At 46.5% G+C, this 18,578-nt stretch overlaps 1 protein-coding gene across 1 annotated transcript in view; it reads right to left on the bottom strand.

Annotated features, from left to right (window-relative positions):
- The window catches only part of TBXAS1 (thromboxane A synthase 1), a 153,548-nt gene that overhangs the window by 67,830 nt on the left and 67,140 nt on the right, over window positions 1–18,578 (bottom strand). Inside the window, exons 4-5 of the mRNA XM_042926366.1 lie at window positions 16,021–16,117; window positions 5,061–5,177 (exon numbers count right to left, since the gene is read on the bottom strand). Of these exons, the coding sequence (XP_042782300.1) occupies window positions 5,061–5,177; window positions 16,021–16,117 (214 nt within the window). The remainder of the gene's footprint in view (window positions 1–5,060; window positions 5,178–16,020; window positions 16,118–18,578) is intronic.

Below are 18,578 nucleotides of genomic sequence, written 5' to 3'. Positions count from 1 at the left end.
TTCCTCACTCTGATTCTTCATTCATCCATCCATTCATTCATCCAGCAAATCATTATTGAGTGCCTGTTCTGTGCCTAGTGCAATGCAGTTAGCAATAAAGAAAAGAGAAGTAAAGTAAATGGACTGTTCACTGGCAATAGCACTACAGAGAAAAATAAACAAGGCAGGGAAGGGCATAGAGAGTTCTGGGGCCCAGCTCCTGCAAGTCTGGGGAAGCCCTGAGTCTGAGATGGTCAGGCAAGGGACCAAGAGGAAGACTCACACCAGTGCTTTCCACTCTCTTACCAGAATTGTGCCAGGGAACTTGTAAAACATACAGGTTCTCAGTCACCCTTAGACATTCTCATTCTGTAGGTCCTAGGGTGGCTAGAGTTATGTATTTTTAAAAAAATGTTTATTTATTTTGAGAGAGCGGGAAGGAGAGCGACGTAGGGGCAGAGAGAGAGAGGGAGAGAGAGAAGCCAAGCAGGCTCCGTGCTGCCAGCACAGAGCCCGTCACAGGGCTGGGACTCCAGAACCGTGAGATCATGACCTGAGCCTAAATCAAGAGTCGGACGCCTAACTGAGCCACCAAGGCGCCCCTAGAATTAAGTATTTTAACAAGGATCCTAGGTGATTCTGGTGCAGCCCTTGGTCACACAGGTTTGAGGACCAGTGACATAGAGAGCAAAGGCCAGTGGGAGGTTAAGGTCCAGAGAATGCATCCAGAAACTTAGAGGGTTAGTTTGGTTAACTATTGGTTAACCCAAACTATTGGTTAACTCAGTATTTTACTGGCTACATGTAATAAAGGTGACTCACTTATGCTGGGCAAGGAGGCAGTCAGGGGCACTAAAGTCTGGTACCCTGCCCTCCTCCCCTCCCCCTCCACCCATCTTCCCCAGGATAAAAACCCACCCCCTTGTCATATCCTCCATCCTGTCTACAACCTGGTGTAGAGTGATGCTCCACGCTCAGAGCCCCAAATCTTGCTCTTTGGATTCCAAAGGAAGCTCCCTTTGAAATTAGGAAAACTCTTTTCTCTCCCGAGACTGTTTAACTTCCAAGACCCCTGTCCCAATAGGACTCGAGAAAGCCTGATCTGCTGTTCAAGACTGAGCACCGACCTCCTTGTTCTGGAAGGCACCCCCTTCCTCCTTCGGGAGCAACACGCACCATTGACTCAGTGCAGGAAAGAAAATCACAGGGCGTGTGATTTAATGTTTGAAAATATTATCTTTGTCACCTATTTTTTCATCCTGGCGTTCCTCTCTATTTCAGCAGCGCTGAACACCTCTGGCCGCTCCTTGCTCCTTGCTCCTTGCAATGCATTTCCCTTCCACTTTCTCCTGGACTCGCAGGCTTTTCTTCCCGAGGCTTATTTGTAGGTGTCTCCTCCGCCCTGCACTTAGATATGGTTCTCCCCACCACCCTCTTCTCTTCCTAGGTAGACTGCATGCACTCGGGGGGTGAGCTCGCCCATGTCTGTGTTTTTGAGGACCATCTTTCCTGCCGTTCTCTCCTGAGCTCCAGATCTGCAGTCAACAACTTGCTGATGCATCTATTTAGATGCCCCACCCCCCACCAAGAACCTTAAATTCGGTCTAAATGCTCCAGAGGTGGGGAGAAGGAGGTCTACTGCTGCCACTGGAATGGCATCCTTTCTAATGGAAACCCAAGAACTTAAAGTATATTAAGTGGAAAGAAGGTTTTCAATAAAGTTGACTGCGGTGTATGTTAAGTAATGGGGTAGAATGGAAGCAAACCCCAGGGAATCCGGTCTGTGAAGTTTCTTCCCCCTGGGGGCACCTGGGTGGCTCAGTTGGCTAAGCATCCAACCCTTGATCTCGGCTCACATCGTGATCTCACGGTTTGTGAGTTCAAGCCCCGTGTCTGGGTTCTGCACTGACAGCAGTGAGCCTGCTTGGGATTCTGTTTCTCCCTAGCTCTGCCCCTCCCCAACTCGTGCTCTTGCGTGTTCAGGCACTCTCTCTCTCTCTCTCTCTCTCTCTCTCTCTCAAAATAAACTTAAAAAAAAAAAAAGAAATTTCTTCCTCTCCCCCTCTTCTCCCACCTCCGGCTCCCTCTGCCTCCCTCCCTGTCATTTATGACCTCCCTCCTTCCCCTAGGTACCTCAGTGCAGTAAAACACTTGAAGGAACTCTATTTTCTGCACCTAATTCAGGTTCTGAGAATTTGATTTCTGAACCAGGAGGAGAAAATGCTTTGGATCCCAGGAGCATGGAGGTTGCGAAATGACATCATATCCATTTCTGGAGTATACTCTATAAGGTGCTAAAGAAATCTAGACCTTGAAAAAAACATTCGGATTTATTTGCTTTCCCCAAAGAAACATAGCTTAAATCTGTCAAGAAAACTTTTTTTCCCTTTCTTGAAGCTTCCTTTAAAAAAAAAAAAAATCTGGTATCCTTCATCATTTTCTTTTTAACAAATGATGAGATTCCACATCCAAATCACCTGCCAAATCACCTTTTCCTAAAATAAAGAAGTGTGCTGCCACACGTTTGAGCTAGTGATGTCCACCCATGATTTACCTACTTCTCGTTCCTTCCTCTACTGTTGGTTAACTCAGAACTTTACTGGCTACACGTAATAAAGGTGACTCTCCCTCCACCTGTTTGGGTGGTCAAAACACTGCTTTGCAAATTTTATTTATTTTTATTAAAAAAGTTTTTTTTTTAACTTCTTTTTGTTTTTGAGACACAGAACACGAACAGGAGAGGGGGAGAGAGAGAGGGAGACACAGAATCCGAAGCAGGCTCGAGGCTGTCAGCACAGAGCCCGACGCCGGGCACGGGGCTCGAACCCCCGAACTGTGAGATCGTGCCCTGAGCTGATGCTTAATCGACTTAACCAACGCTTAATCGACGGAGCCACTCAGGCACCCCAGCTGTGCAAGTTTTGAAGGAGCAGGCCCTTTCTTCAAACAGATCCTCACCTGAGTCTCAGTCTCTCACCCAGCCGGAGTGTGGAGCAGGGCCCATTGCTTCAGCTGAGGGGAGACCTCCCCTCCCTGTGTTTCCTTTCGGGGAACTTCCACGAGGGGGTGGCTCCCAGCGCTGGCTTCACATCGGAATCACCCCGGGAGTTGCAAAGCCTCAGACCCAGACTGCATTCCAAGCCAGGCCAATTGAATCGGAATGTCTAGACGTGGGACCCAGACACCAATGGTTTTGGAAGCTCCCAGGTGATTGCCATGTGCCCACGCGGCTGAGGAGGGCGGTGTCTCCTGCTCTCCACACCCTCCCTTGCCAGACTGGGAGCTGGGAGGAAGGGACTGAGCGTGAATGGGCAGCCGTCGGAATCTGGCTCCCGTGTGCTTTTCTGCCCTCCTGCCGGTAAGGCTGCAGCGTCCCCGTCCGGGTGAACTCCTGGCAGGCCCACGTGACCAGATGGCAGAGCTATGTTTCTCAAAGGGCGTACCGGTAAGAAAGGAGAGATTTGTATGTCCTCTGCGGGAAATGTGTTTCCATACCTCAGCTGGTTCCAAACTTAGGCAGAAAACACAGAAGTGTTGCTCCTGAGCCCCCTAGGTTTCCAACATAACCCCCACGTGCTCCCCTTCCCCCTGCCCTCCAGATAGCCCCTGGGACAGTCCCACGGAGCCTTAGGACAGTGTTCAAAAATCACACATAGGGTAGAGGAGCCGGGCAGAGAGGTTAAGCGTATTCAGGAGCTGGATTAGGATGTTGGCTCCGACTTACATGCCGTGTGACGTGCTCACAAAACTTCATCTCTCTGTGCCTCAGTTTCCTTATCTGTGAAATGAGGGTGCTCGTAATCGTATTTACGTCAAAGGGACGTGGTAAAGATTAAGCGTGTTAATATACACGGGAAGCTCTCAGAGTGGTGCTGGCACAGCTAAAAGCTTGGTGGGCTTTAGCTGGTGCTGTATGAGCTCAGCTCACCCTCTGCCCTCAAATACCAAAGGCTGTGTGGAAACACAAAACCTCACTGAACGTGGGCAGGACCACTGGTTTCTGAGTGAGTTATATTGGATGGGATTAGTTGTGAAGTATGGGACCTCTCCTCTCCCTGGGGGCGGGGCCTTAGAAGATTTCTAGGAATTAATCAGGACTGTACGGATGAGCATCTTGTGATTAAGAGCAGCTTTCACTTAGTGAACTGAAGACAGGCCACTCTGAGCCCAGGTTTTCTGGAACAGCTAGACATGGTGGATGAGTCTGGAAGGACGCTTGCTTTGGAGTTGCCCGGGGCACTTGGGACTCTGACTGAGGCAGTCCCTGAGTGCTTCACATCAGAAGGGTTCAAGTGCACAGTCCCGAGTTCTTACAAAATTCAGAGCAGACACCGAAGCCGCACCAGCAATTGAGAGGCCATCAGTGAAGACCAAGTGTGACAGAACTTGGCCAAGAGGCAGGACAGACAGTCCGAAGAAAAGGGCGGGTCTGTGGGGGGGGTGGGGAAGAGGGACCCCAGAGTTTGAGAGCTGGTAGCATGTTGTGGATGCCCCCTGGTCCACTGACTTGGCCCCCAAGGTTAACCTGGGCATGCCTGTGTGCCTAGAGTTCACTCCTCCCCAGTGATCGGCGGCCACCTCTTCCCTATTTCTGACTGGACTCACAGCTCACCTGTGTTTCAACCTGTTCTCTGGTTCCTTGCTGTGTAAGAGGTGTTTCACCGTTCAGATGCATCCGCATCACCTGGGAGTTTATTAGAAATGCAGAATCTCAGACCTGCTGAGTCAGAATCTGCATTTTAACAAGATCCCCAGGTGATCTATCCGACCTGGAAGCATGAGAGGGCCCTCCTCCGGTTTTCTCCTGGGCGCCCCCAAAATGCCTGGGGCAGAGTCTTGGGACTTCACAGGAGTGCCTGTAGACTCACAATTGCTTCGCAGCAATTGGAGATGGGGGAGGCTGGACAAATGGAAGACACTCGGACACATGCCCTGCAGCATAGGAGGCCCCAGTGGGCAGGGCATTTTAATGCACCTTCTGGACAAGTGATGTGGTGTGAACCAGCGCTCCGTCACCATTTGGAGAGAAGAAACCTCTTTCGGGGAGGGGGTGGGGTGAGTCTGCTTTTCCCGCGTCTTACCTCATTGAGCTTCTCAGGACTGAAAGCAGAAGTCAGGACACTTCTGACCTCTTCCCATCTTTTGTCACGTAAAAACAGGACGCTGTCCATTACGGGTTTGGACTCCAAGCCAGACACCTGAGGACAACAAGCAGAAGATTAGGACACAAGGGAGCCAAAGACACCTTGGTGGCAACACAAGTCTATTGTAAACACTTGGGTTAAAGTCCACCAGTGACCAACAAATTAGGAGATTTCTCTGGCAAGGACGCAGAGGAAGCATGCGAAGCCTCATGGATAACGGTGTAAAGGTTCATGGCTGAGGGCCTGGAGGCTGCAGATGGGTGGGCTCTGTCACAGTGCGGTCACTACTGTACAAACAACTCAGCAACTTCTACGCGTTGTGCATTCCCCCTGCTGAGTGAGGGTTCCCCTAGGACCCTACGGAAGGCTTCTCAGAGACGGGCTAGTCTTTCCTGGGGTTGAGTTTCACGTCTGAACTTTGTGGTGAGGGGTTTTGTGTGGCTGGATCGGTCAGGTTGGGCTGGGAGTTGACGGACTCATGTCTCTGGGTCTTTGGCGATGTGTATGTAGAGCAAGAGAGAACGTGGGGAGCATGGGGGGAGGGAAAGGGAAAACAATCTTTCAGAGGCATGTCCCAATGGAGCCGCTTCTAAGAGAACACCTGTCATGTTTCCCAGTTCTTCTATTCATCCATCCATTCATTTTTTTTTCACTCAGCAAACATTTGTTGTGTCTAATGTGCAAGGAGTTGGCTACTCAGTGTTGAATAAAGAAGACATTGTGGGGCACTTGGGTGGCTCGGTTGCTTAAGCGTCTGACTTTGGCTCAGGTCATGATCTCGCGGTTCGTGGGTTCGAGCCCTACATCGGGTTCTGTGCTGACAGCTCAGAGCCTGGAACCTGTTTTAGGTGCTATGTCTCCCCCTCTCTCTGCCCCTCCTCTACTCATGCTCTGTCTCCCTCTCCTTCTCTCTCTCTCTCTTTCTCTCTCAAAAATAAACATTGAAAAAAAAAAAGATATTGCACTGACCCTCTTGGAGTTGATAGTCTACTTGGGATGCAGACAGTAAGCCTCTGAACTAACAAATATGCATGTCATGAGAAAGAAGTAGGACAAGGCTAGAAAATGATAGGTGCCTGACTGGCTAGGAAGGCTTCTCAGTGGAGGAGATATTCAAGCTGAGTCCAAAAGCATGCAAAACACAAGGTCTCCTCACTCTTCTCCCCAGGCCGATCTGTTCCATTTTGAAATCAGCTACTCCTACCCAAGTCATCAAAACTGGGGTCCCTGCAGCTGGTCAGAGTGCACCCAGACCCAGGGCTGTGGGGTACAGGAAGGCAGGGGGATTGGAAGACCTGGTACTCTTTGGAACAATGTGTGAGGGACAGTTTTTGCTATTTCTTTTCACTGTTTTGTGGTTGAAATATGAAGCCAGCCATCATAATTCAAAAGCCTCGTAAAAGCTCGTGTTTAGAGGAAAATTATAATTTTCTGATAAAATATGAACATTCAAAATAAGCTATAAAACATAACTGCAAAAGTATCCAGGAGGGGATTTAATTATATATTAGAACAAAGTTGCTGAGATACTTCTCTGCAGAGAAATGCCTCTCTCTGTTTAGAATGAAACTCTAGGAGTACCATGGCCATTCTACAGAATTATTACCTTCATGGAATTTGGGGAACATAATCCATTTGTTTGGGTTCTGGAGTTAAAGAAGGAAAATTTACATATTGGCAAACACCCGGTCCTGGGCCATGTTACATGAAATAAAGCATCTCATTCCAAGGAGAGCTGGGTGGTTTCTGGGGTTTGATGAAACAGAATAAATTAGAGATAAGAGCAATGGTTGATTGGATTTTGCATCTATCCTTCAGACCCAAGGAATGGATCCATGAGATTTTTTTTTTTTTTTAATCGTGCATCTAGAGGACAAATCTGGTCTTCCGTGCAACTTGTCCATGTTGTCCTCAGATATGTCCCTCGTCAGCTTGCCTGCCAGTGCTCTCCTCTTGGCCCAGAACTGCCATTAGAATTCTCCATTTTGTGATGGAAAATTTCAGGGCCTTGGTTAGAGTAATGTTTTGGTTTCTAGAGATGATGCTGTAATAGGGAGAGCAGCCGATTGGTCGTTTCAGGAGAGCCATGGGATGGTGAGGGGACAGTCTGACAGATTTTGGAACATGTAGTTGGAAACAGAAGACTTGGAAGATCAGAGAGTGTGCTTAGGATGCACTGAAAAACTACTTATCAAATACGTATTATGTGGAAGAGGAAATTTTGGTGGTTTTTGGTGACCTTGAGAGGTGGAGGTGGGTTCCATACTGGAAGTGATGGGGGAAATTCCAGCTCACTTTCTAAAGGAGCACTCCTTTAGAAAGAACAGTCAGAAGTCAGAATTATTCCAAGATAAAATAACCTCCTTTGAGCGATGAGCCCCCATTGCTGATGACCGTAATCCATTTTTTAGAAATTCTGCACAAGAGGCTTGAGTGTCAAGGGGGGATTGGTCTAAACGATGCTTAAGAATTGTTCCAACCCTGAGGCTTCATCTCCAGGGGGCCCCTGCAGGCTGTTTTTTGATTTTTAGTTTGCCTACACACACACACACACACACACACACACACACACACACACACACACACTTTTCAATTGTGGCAAAATACACATAATGTAAAACTTACCGTTGTAACCATTTTTAAGCACACAGTTCTGTAGCATTAAGTACATTCACACAGTGCAACCACCTCTGCTGCCTGTCCACAGAATGCTTTTCATCTTACACAACAGATGTTCTGTGCCTATTAAACACTAATCCCCTCCCCTGCTCCAGCCTGGTCTCCACGTAATAATTGACTTGATTGACTGAGTGATGCCTTGAGAGCTCCGTACAGAGAGGTCTCCCCCAAAGGAATGAGGTACGGGACTGGTAAGTCTGATGGGGCAGGACTATGGAGATAGGAAGGGAACACAAGACTCAGGAAGAAAAATCCAGAGATCTAGGGCTGTCTACCCAGCCCTGTGTCCTGAGTCTCAGCGAAGGCACCTCCACTCACTCTCCAGCCTGGCGTTGCCAGACTGCAGGCAATAACCAGCCATGAAATCAACATAGTGGATGGCAACCAGCATTTTAAAAAAGAAAAGCTAAGAGACACAAGGAATATAACACAGTAGAACATACAGAGGAGCATTTCACAAAGTAAGGATAAGCATTTTGTTGTTTTCAAGATAGGTGTGTGTGTGTGTGTGTGTGTGTGTGTGTGAGAGAGAGAGAGAGAGAGAGAGAGAGAGAGAGAGAGAGAGAGAGAATGAATGTGGTTTTGTGTGTGTATTCTGTGTCATGATGTGAAAATAGGTTTTTACTGTAGGCCACAGTCAAACAAGTTCGAAAAGCCTACTTAGCCTACTAAACCCCAAACTGGGAGTCATCCCCGCCCCTCCACCCGCCAACTAAAGTCCTGTTGGTCACAGCATTAGTTAGCAAGCTGTGAACATTTATTGAGCTCCTACTATGTGCCAAGCGCTATGCTAGCATTGAGACTATCAAGACAAAGAATGGAATCCTTGCCCTCAGAGGAGCTCACAGTTGACTTGCAGGGTGGGAATGGGGTGGTTTACAACCAATATTGCTGATCTTACAGCTAACAAAGTGCTTTTCACACCACTTCATTAATCTTGGGAGCAGTTCTCCAGGAATGGGGAAACACTGCCCTGCCAGGCAGTGACGGATCAGTAGCGGCCTCGTGGCTCCAACCACAGGTTTGGAACTGAACTTCTGTTAGCCCCATGCCCCACAGCTCAGGCTCTTCTTGACTGGGGAAGGGGTCAGGGGGCCTTGTTAAATCTTCTGAGGAAAACTTTCAAAAGCTCTTAGCAGTTTCTTGCCAGAAGCAGAGTTGAGGAGGGGCAGGGTGTCCCTGATCTAGCACCTGTCGCACTTGGCTGGAAGGAAAAATTCCCTTGGGTCCTAAGAGGGACCCTTGCATATGAAGCTCAAGATGGCTCTCTGGGATGCTGGTGGGATGCCATGGTTTACCCACTGGTCCTGACTGCACCTGAACTGGGAACCAGAGAGACCCAGGGGTTAGCTAGTCTAATGCCCGTACTTGACAGGAAACGGGCTCAGAGAAATGACAGGAGTGGTCCACGTTACTCAGCTATTTAAAGGCAGCAAATCCAGATTCTGATTTAATTTCTTTAAGCCAAGTGCCTTTCACCACGCTGCTGGGCTATGGCTTAGAAGTAAAGGGAGAATGGGGGAAAATGGGGTGTCATTAAAAGGAAATCAGGCAGAAAAGCATGAGGGTCAGTACTCACAGGCACAGTGACTTGACTTCCTGAGATGTTCAGGAATCCAACCACTGGGACACCAGCATTGCTTCTGTGGCTTATTTACTATTCTCTCCCCCAAATTCTAGAGGAGATTCATCTCTAGATGAATCTGCCACCATAAAAGTTAAAGAAATAAGGTATAAATACAAGAACAAGATTTTACTTATCTCCTTTTAAAAATATGTAAAGATGGCTTCCTGCTGAACCAAGGGCCTAGTAAGACACGGTATATGAAATCATTTTCAGCGAGATGTTGAAGTTTAAAAAACTGCAAGGCACTGAGAGAAGAGCATTTGAGCATTCGAATCAATACCACTTAGCACAATTCCTACACTCCTAAGGCTTCATGATGCACTCCGTGCCTTTAAAAATGTTAACGTGCACACTTACCTACCAAGTTGAAAACGTGAGGCTATGTGTGTTTTACAGACCAAATGCAATTCTCTGAACCTGGCTTTTTCAGGGCCAGCCATGTCTAGACATGGGGAAAGCGAGGGAAAGGGGAGGCTTACAGGTTGTGGGCATCCCATCATGGCTGTCACTTGGGGACTAACCATGAATAGCCCATCCCAGGATGAGACGCTCCCAGCTCAGGCTGGAGGGTTTTCTGTGTATAGCGCAGTGTGTCATATAAACCAGAGAGTCCTGGCTCAAAATAGAGCCCAGGCAAATGAGATCGCACACATCTGTTTCTGGCTTTCAGCAGTCTGGGTTTTAAGTATGGACGTCTGCCTTGCTCAGAGCTGTGGACCTATCATGTACCCTGACCCTTCTCAAGAAACACAAGGCTACTAAGTGCAATAAGTCAGGGAAAGACAAATACCATATGACTTTACTAACCTGTGGAATTTAAGAAACAAAACAAATGATCATAGGGGAAAAAATGAGAGATACAAACCAAGAAACAGGCTCTTAACTGTAGAGAACAAACTGATGGTTACCAGAGGGAAGGTGGGGGGCGGGGGTGATGGGTGAAACAGGTGGTGGGGATTAAGGAGGGCACTTGTGATGAGCACTGGGTGTCTTATGGAAGTGTTGAGTCACTATATCCTACCCCTGAAACCAATATTATCCTGTCTGTTACCTAACTGGAATTTAAATTAAAACTTAAAAAAATCACAAAGGTAAAGTAGCATTCAAGGTTTGACTGAAGTGATGAGAGCGTCCCTAAGTGCGCAAAGACCGTTCTCTCGGTGTAAATCGTAGTGCTTGCGTTTGAAAACCTGAAAGTTTTCATTTACTCAACATTTTATTTAAGGGAAAGGGGATCAGAAACTCTAGACGAGCAAGTTTTCAAAAGCTGTCAGTGGAGAGGTGCTGGTTGCTGGTGTAGGGGACAGTTGTATGGCAAACTGGCCGGGCTCCCCCCACCCCCGCCTCACCGGACACCAACCAACAGGCAGGTCCCTTGGCCCCAGCACAAGTGGCCCGATCCACCTGGAGCCCTGGATGGAGCTTGCTTGCTGACGAGTTCTGTAACGAGGCAGCACACCCCTGTTACTCTCTGTAATGGGGTGCTGGTGCAGATACACAGGGTAAGAAGGTTCTCAGTGATTCATTTGCCTCAGAACTTGAGTAATCTTTGCCAGTGCCAAGGGCTTTGTGGTTTCACAGGAAAACCTATGATTCCCATGTTGTATGTGGTGAGAGGTGGCACCTGGGGCAGCTAGGCCCTTGGGTCTTGATGGTTCTGGATAAAACCACTCACCAAATCCATTACATGGCTATAGGTGCGACTCTAGTGAGTCAGTGCTGTGGCTGGACCTACACTGGACAGGGGGCCCCCCCAGTGTTGCCTGTGAGGACATGAGGGTTGGTACTCACACCCTACACACATACCACCACCTCTGCTCCACACGCCAGGGGTAGAACTAGGGATGGGCAGCCTACAGCCCACCCCGTGGACCATGCTGCCATTTTGGTCCAGAACACAGAGGTGGCAGCAGGTTTAGTGACTGAACATGTTGTCTCCATGCCCCCATCCAACTAGACCGATGTAACATAGACCACAGACCACCCTACGTCTTATCAACCTTCCTACAGCTTCCCCAACCCTAGGATCTGAGGAGAGGCCAGGAATAAGAAGTTCCCCTGCTGGTTATGACTGTTTCTGCCCAGTCATGTGAACCCAGCTCCATTTTCCCACAGATCTTTAAAAATAAAAGCTGCACGCATGGCTTCATGGAGTACCCGCTAGCAAAGAAGAGCTAATTAAAGACATCTAAATAAAAAAGCTGGGTCCTGAGGTGCTGGGACATCTGAGGTTCCATAAATGCTAAGAAGGGGGTGCCTGGGTGGCTTAGTAAGTTAAGCATCTGACTTTGGCTCAGGTCGTGATCTCACAGCTTGTGGGTTTGAGCCCCACATCGGGCCCTGTGCTGACAGCTCAGAGCCTGGAGCCTGCTTTGGATTCTCTCTCTCTCTCTCTCTCTCTCTCTCTCTCTCTTTCTCTCTCTCTGCCCCTCCCCTGCTTACACTCTTTCTCTCTCTCAAAAATAAATAAATAAATAAACAAATAAACATTAAAAAAATTTTTTTAATTAAAAAAATGCTAAGAAGATTGATTTGGGTCTAACGGTAAACTGTGATGGTACCATCATGCAGGCACTTCAGGAAGCACTTAGTGCCCTGATAGGGGCCGGAGGACTCCATCTGGAAAGTGGGCGAGATGCCATGGAGACCCTGCCCGGAACTGAGGACCTCCAGCAATGTGAGTGGGAAAGCGTTGATATGAGATCTGCCACCCTGGGTCTGACTCATCGTCTCTTCATCCCAATGTTCTTGAGTTAGAAAAAAATATTTCATTCATCAATTCCGACTTCAAATAATTGCTCCGTGCTGATGTGTGTCAGAGAGTTCTCTGTGATGTCACACCAGCTCCCGTCAGTCAAATCTTTGGGCCAGACCCAGCTTCCCACATCACAGCCATTCTCCGCCAGGCTCTTCTGGGACACACGTAAGTCAAGCCCACATTTGTGAGCAGAGATGGGCTGTCACAGTCAAAAAAGGAAAGCGTGCATTATCGAAGTTCCTTCTCACTTAATGGATCAAACTAATATGCTGAGGTATTTTCTGTATCACAAGGGACCATTTGGTAGAAGCTTGCATGGAGTAAGCGTTTAATGTTTACTGAATGAATGTATAATAAAAGCCAAATTGCTGAACACTTAAGTAAACATGGCTTATTAGAGGGAAGGCAGCATGGTGTCGGTATGAAGAAAACATGCCTCACTAATCTCCTTGAGTTCTTTGAGCAGATAAATAAGCATATGGATAAGAGGGAACCACGGAACCCAATTTAATTTGACTTTCAAAAACCTGTGAGAAAATCCCACTCTAAAGATGGTTTTTAAAAAATTGAGTCACTAAGGATTGTTTTATCATGAATATGGAATTGGCTTAAAGACCATCAACAAAGCTAAAGATAAGTGAATACATTCCCAGATGGAAAACTATAAACATTGGGGTTTCCTAGAGATCTAATCTTTGATGGGTCTTTTTACATGTTTAGGAATGATCTAGAAGAGGAAGTGTGTATTGAATCTCCAGGTTCAGGTAATACCTGGTTCTTCTGGGGACAATGTTACGGTGAAGGAGGTTCAGTTCAGTTGGAACTGAACAGTCCTCATGTATGTGGGCCATGGGGTGTTAAAGAGAAGGATTACTCCCTGAAGGACCTAAGAGTTGAGTTCGCATGAAAGCCACACCTTCGTTTAGCTGTAAATAGCAGAAGGCACAATGGGGTCAGTGATGATGTGGTGCTGATGACAGATGCTGTGAGTATTCAGACAAGGGGAAAGGTAAATGTGGATTGAAGCAGGGAGGCTTCTTGGAGGAGGCAGAATTTGAGGAGAGCCTGGAAGAAGAGCTAGGGTTGAGTGGCTGTAGGGAAAGGGGAGGGTCTTCCCATTGATTTGGTAGCTAATGCATGCCAAGTGCTTGTCTCGCCTGCATAGGTGGGGCATGTCTGTGTGATCTCATTTAGCCTCACAGCAGCCCAGGTAGGTAGATCACCTCCTCATTTCCCAAAGACAGAATGAGAGGCTTAAAGAGGTTAAATGATTTACTCCAGCTTACATTGCTGGTAAACCCAAGACCCACTGTTACGCCACCTCCGGTTCTAGCAAGTGCCTCAACACAAGCAAAGGCACGGGGGGGGGGGCACTTTCTAGAGCAGTTTACAGAGAGAATGGAGGGGTCGGTCCAGCTGGAGCGACAGCCTGTCTTGGGAAGCAGGGAGACGTGAGGTTGGAGCTTATTACATAATGGATCCAAATTACAGAGGCCCTTCAGTCTCACCCGGGGGGCTTGAACTTCATTCCGTGGGCACTGTGTTGAGTGCAAAAAGGAAAATGGAACCATATTTCACAGATCCTGGTCTGGGAAGTAGACAAAAATTAATCTGGGGATGGACAAAGGGAGGACAGACCATGAGCTTGGAAGAGAAACTGGCCGAAGCTGAGGCAACTTTATTTTGTGCCCCCTGCTTGAACTTGTGTGCTGGGTATATGCCTGCCCCTGGCACATCAGCGAGAGCACAGCCCTCTTCCAGGTCAGCTCCTGGGATTTCATGCCCTGGTGACATCCTGAGTGTCACATGAAGCTATACAGAGACACACAGCTGCCACATCGCACATCCCTGCTTGGGTGGGGGAGGGGGATGGTCAGGCAGGCTCGATGAGTGTTTTCCTTACCTGCATGGGATGCAGCTTGGGGGCCCGGGTCAGGTGACTCACTGGCTTCCCCTGCTGCTGCTTTTTTTTTTTTTTTTAATTTTTAATGTTTATTTACTTTTGAGAGAGAGCGAGAGAGTGCACACACAAGCGGAGGAGGGACAAAGAGAGGGAGACACAGAATCTGAAGCAGGCTCCAGGCTCTGAGCTGTCCGCACAGACCCCAATGAGGGCCTTGAACTCACGGACTGGGAGATCATCACCTGAGCTGAAGTTGGAAGTTTAACCGACTGAGCCACCCAGGGGCCCCTTCCCCTGCTTCTTTAATCAACACTCCTTACTGAGTCTGGCCCAGCAGCATTCTACAGCTGCATTTAACTGTCAGACTCCATTCCTAAGATCCCAGCAGCACAGAGGAACTTTAGGGACTTTGCGCAGCAGGGTGGCAACATCACATTTGGGGAGGAGCATCTAGAGGCAGCAGTTAAACTTCTGCATTTCCTTCAAATGCACCCTGAGGTGACGGCGTTAGCAGGCCAGGCGGTCACCTCCTTCTAGTGGCCACATGGTGTCTGCAATTGGACACAGCACCCTGGGGCTGGAAGATGAGATGCTTTGGGGTGAGCAACCAACTACTCAGTGAAACCTTCACAATCTGGAAATGTCACCCAAGGCGACTATTAATAGAGATGGCAGTAAGGACTTGACTTGGGAGGTGGCATATGAATCCCTGTTCCTGTTAGGCATGTGACCAGGATTGTCACTTAACCCCTCTGGGTCTTGGTTTCCTTGTCTGAAAAAGAGAGATGATAGTTGTACCAAACTCATAAGTTCTCATGAAACTTAATGAGAAAAAACCACTCTGGGCGGCTTCACCAGCACAGAACACAGGGAGCTATGCTACTATCTTTAAGGCTCTTCCCCCATCCTGGATGGCACAGAGGTTCCCACTACAGTGGCACTTACCATACAAGATTGTACTAGTCTCTTTGCCTGTCTGCCATTGGCACTAGACTATGAGCTCCTTCAGGGCAAGAATAGATCTTCTGTCTGTTTATAATCAGAACCTAGACAGTGCCTGGAATACAGTGGGTGTGCAGAAGTTTGCCGAATAACCAACAGTGAACACAGTACCTACTATTCCTGTAAGAATGGAAGTTGAGTTTAATTTGCCCCCCCCCCAAAAAAAAAAGATCGTGAGCCTCTGAATTCTCACAAGCAAGTATTTATCAATTCACTTGACAATATTTCCAAGAATCAACATAAAGTTTCTTGGTCTCTGCTAGAACTCTTATATCCCCATCTTTGGAAAATAGGGACAACACTGACCTCTGCCACCCTCGTCACTTCTTTCATTCTCTGGGAATTCTCAACAAAGATAAAAAGTAGGATATATGCTTTCTAAAAAAGATGGAATGTGTGCATTCTTTAGTGGATTGGGTTGAGCTGATACCAGGGAACCCTCTTACAGGGCTTCTCCTGCTATGAGGGGACAAATTTCCCTTATAATGTTGCTTGTCTCCCCTTTCCGGCCTTATGACTTTTATATGCTCTGAGAAAGGTGTAAGCACAAGAGGCTTGAAATTTTGCTTTGCCTCTGATATTTATTAACCTTACTCTGTCTTCCTCAGTCACTTGACCTGTGCCCTCTGGATTCCTCTAGCTCTGAGCAAAGCTTAAAAAAAAAACCTTCTGGTTTTAGCATTTTTATTAACCAGAACTTCTCTTGGGCTGTAGCTTTCTGGAAGCATTTCTTAAATGCAAATGCCATTCTTTTGTACCAGTCCTGTATGTCTCTTTTGAAAACTGGAATTCATTGGAGAGCTGTTTTGAGTCTAACTGATTTAAGTGCGATAAGAGGCCCAATCACATCCCTGTTAGATGTGATGCACAGTCGTTGAATCCTAGAATGATTCTCCATTCATTCATATGCAGAAAGAAAACCACATACCATTCTGTTGGTAAAGTTATGGAAGTTCTCAACCAACACCTGCTCGATCATGTCTGGATCAGAGATAACAATAAACATCCGGCGACCAAGATAGTACCTAGGGAGTAAAAAAATTACTTTAAAATGTGTCGTATTAATCTACCCATTTCTCCTTTCCCAAAAGAGTTCACAGTGGCTTAGAATGGAAGATAAAAGACAAATAGGAAGTAAAGATGTGGAGAAGATAAGGAAGTGCATATGCTGATTATAAGGAATAGTATAGTGTGATGATCTAACATCTCATTTCATTCCACAAATGTTTCTGGAATCCCACCATGCACCAGTCCTTAGAGACAGACTGTGGGATAAATAAGACAGAGTTCTTGCCCCCCAAGGAGCTCATAGCCTGATAGAAAATACAGATCTGTAAATGGGAACACAATATTAGGGCATTTATAAGATCCAGAAGGAAGTAAAAATGGCAGAGATCAGTGTTGTCCATATTGCCCCCAAATGGGGAGACAGGTATTCTAGCCAAAGAAGGCCGAAACTTTTATATACTGATCCTTGGAAAAAGTCTAAAGTGAATTAATAAATGCTGTGGAAATTCAGGAAAGATTAAACCTGCTGATAAAGGGCTGAACATCTGGTTGCCACACCTGTACATGAAGGAGTTCAACAGATACTTCTGACATTAATGAAGAAAGGGAGGAAAGGATCAGCCAGACAGCTGGTGGTAGTGAACTCTAAGTGGAAGCAGCACTTGAGTACATGTCTGGTTATATTAATTTAAATTCTGGGGCACAACAGCAACTAAGACGCAGTCCCAGCTTTCAAGGGTCACACAGTCTAGTGGGAATGAAAGTTAGGTCATCAGCATGCAGTGTGACCTCTGGCAAGCAGGGGTCACATTGGAGGCACACCCGCCTCGGTGCTTGGAAGAGAATAAAGGCTTCTCAGGGTGGTGCTTCTCAAACTGAGTTCCGAGAGAGAAGCAGAAGTTAGTTCTGGAAAGTGGGTGGCAAAGGGGGTGAGCGTGTACCGGGCAGAGGAACCTGCTTGTGCAACTGTCCAGGGGCAAGTCTGCTTGGGGAAACTATGAGCACTTGGCTACCAAATGTATGAAGTGGACCCAAGTAAACCCAATGATAAATGAGTCCACTGCATAATGCCGTGTTTTTAGTCTATGAAGTTATATGTTCAGGATGTAATTTGATCACTGTCCTATCCAGCTCAGAGTAGTAAGGGATAGATTTTATTTAAAAAAAATTTTTTTTTAACGTTTATTTATTTTTGAGACAGAGAGAGACAGAGCATGAACGGGGGAGGGTCAGAGAGAGAGGGAGACACAGAATCTGAAACAGGATCCAGGCTCTGAGCCATCAGCCCAGAGCCTGACACGGGGCTGGAACTCACAGACCATGAGATCATGACCTGAGCCGAAGTCGGACGCTCAACCGACTGAGCCACCCAGGCACCCCAAGCGATAGATTTTAAAGGGTAAAGTCATAAGGTATGAAAGCCGCAAAATTTACTCTGAATTATTAGTTGCTGGGAACTTTTCATAAGCTAAAAGTGGCTTTAATTTTTTTTTTTTTAACTCTTCCTTTTCTCACTGATTAGGGGGAAAATGAAATAAAAATTGGCTGGCATATATTAGGCACTCAGAAAATATTCACCTAAGTGATCATATTTTCCAAAATTTTTGGGAAAATCTTGGAGACGCATGAATTCAACAGATGTGACAGAAGGAAAGAAATGATACTAACTAGGTTTTATTGTTTTTAACCAAGAAGACCAAAATTTACTCAATATGACTATAAACAAATCCTTTTGTAAAATTTATGGCGAGTGTCATGGATCTTGAGAATCTAGTGAAAGCTGCAGACATTCTCCTAAGAAACATGGACATTCACAGCATCTTGTATGCAATTTGAGGGGTTCTTTAACCCCTGAAACCCACTCTAGAGCAAAGCTTCTCAAATATAAAATGTGCTTATAAGTCACCTGGGTTTGAAGAAATAACTGCTGAGAGTTTCTCCCTTTTGGCAAAAGACATAAACTTACAGATTCAAGAAGCTGAGTGAAGCCCTAGGAGGAACCCAAAGAAATCCATGCCAAGACATTATAATTAAACTTTCAAAAATTAAGAACAGAAAAATCTTGAAAGAAGCTAGGGAGAAGGGATGGATTATTTGTAGGGAACACTAATTTGAAGGATGGCAGATTTCTCATCAGAAACCATGGAGGCCAGAAGGAAGTGGTGTATTTTTCAAATGCTGAAAGAAGAGGGCTGTCAATCATGAGTCCTATACCTGGAGAAAATATACTTCAGGGAAGAAGAAGAAACAATGGCATTGTCAGTTGAAAGAACACTAAGAGAACCTGTCACTAGCGGATCTACCCTTAAAGAACAGCTAAAGAAAATTCTCCAAACAGAAGAGAAATAATAACAGAAGATAGCTTGAAACTTCAGAAAGGTAAGACTAACCTAGAATACCTAAAAAATAATAGACTAGCCTTCTCATGAGTTTCTTAAATCATACATGATGACTGAACCAAAAATGATAACACCATCT

The sequence above is a fragment of the Panthera leo genome, chromosome A2, assembly GCF_018350215.1.
Source record: "Panthera leo isolate Ple1 chromosome A2, P.leo_Ple1_pat1.1, whole genome shotgun sequence".
Classification (NCBI taxonomy): Eukaryota; Metazoa; Chordata; class Mammalia; order Carnivora; family Felidae; genus Panthera; species Panthera leo.
The sequence above is the reverse complement of the archived record's forward strand: the minus strand, read 5'-3'. Positions and strand labels throughout refer to the sequence as shown.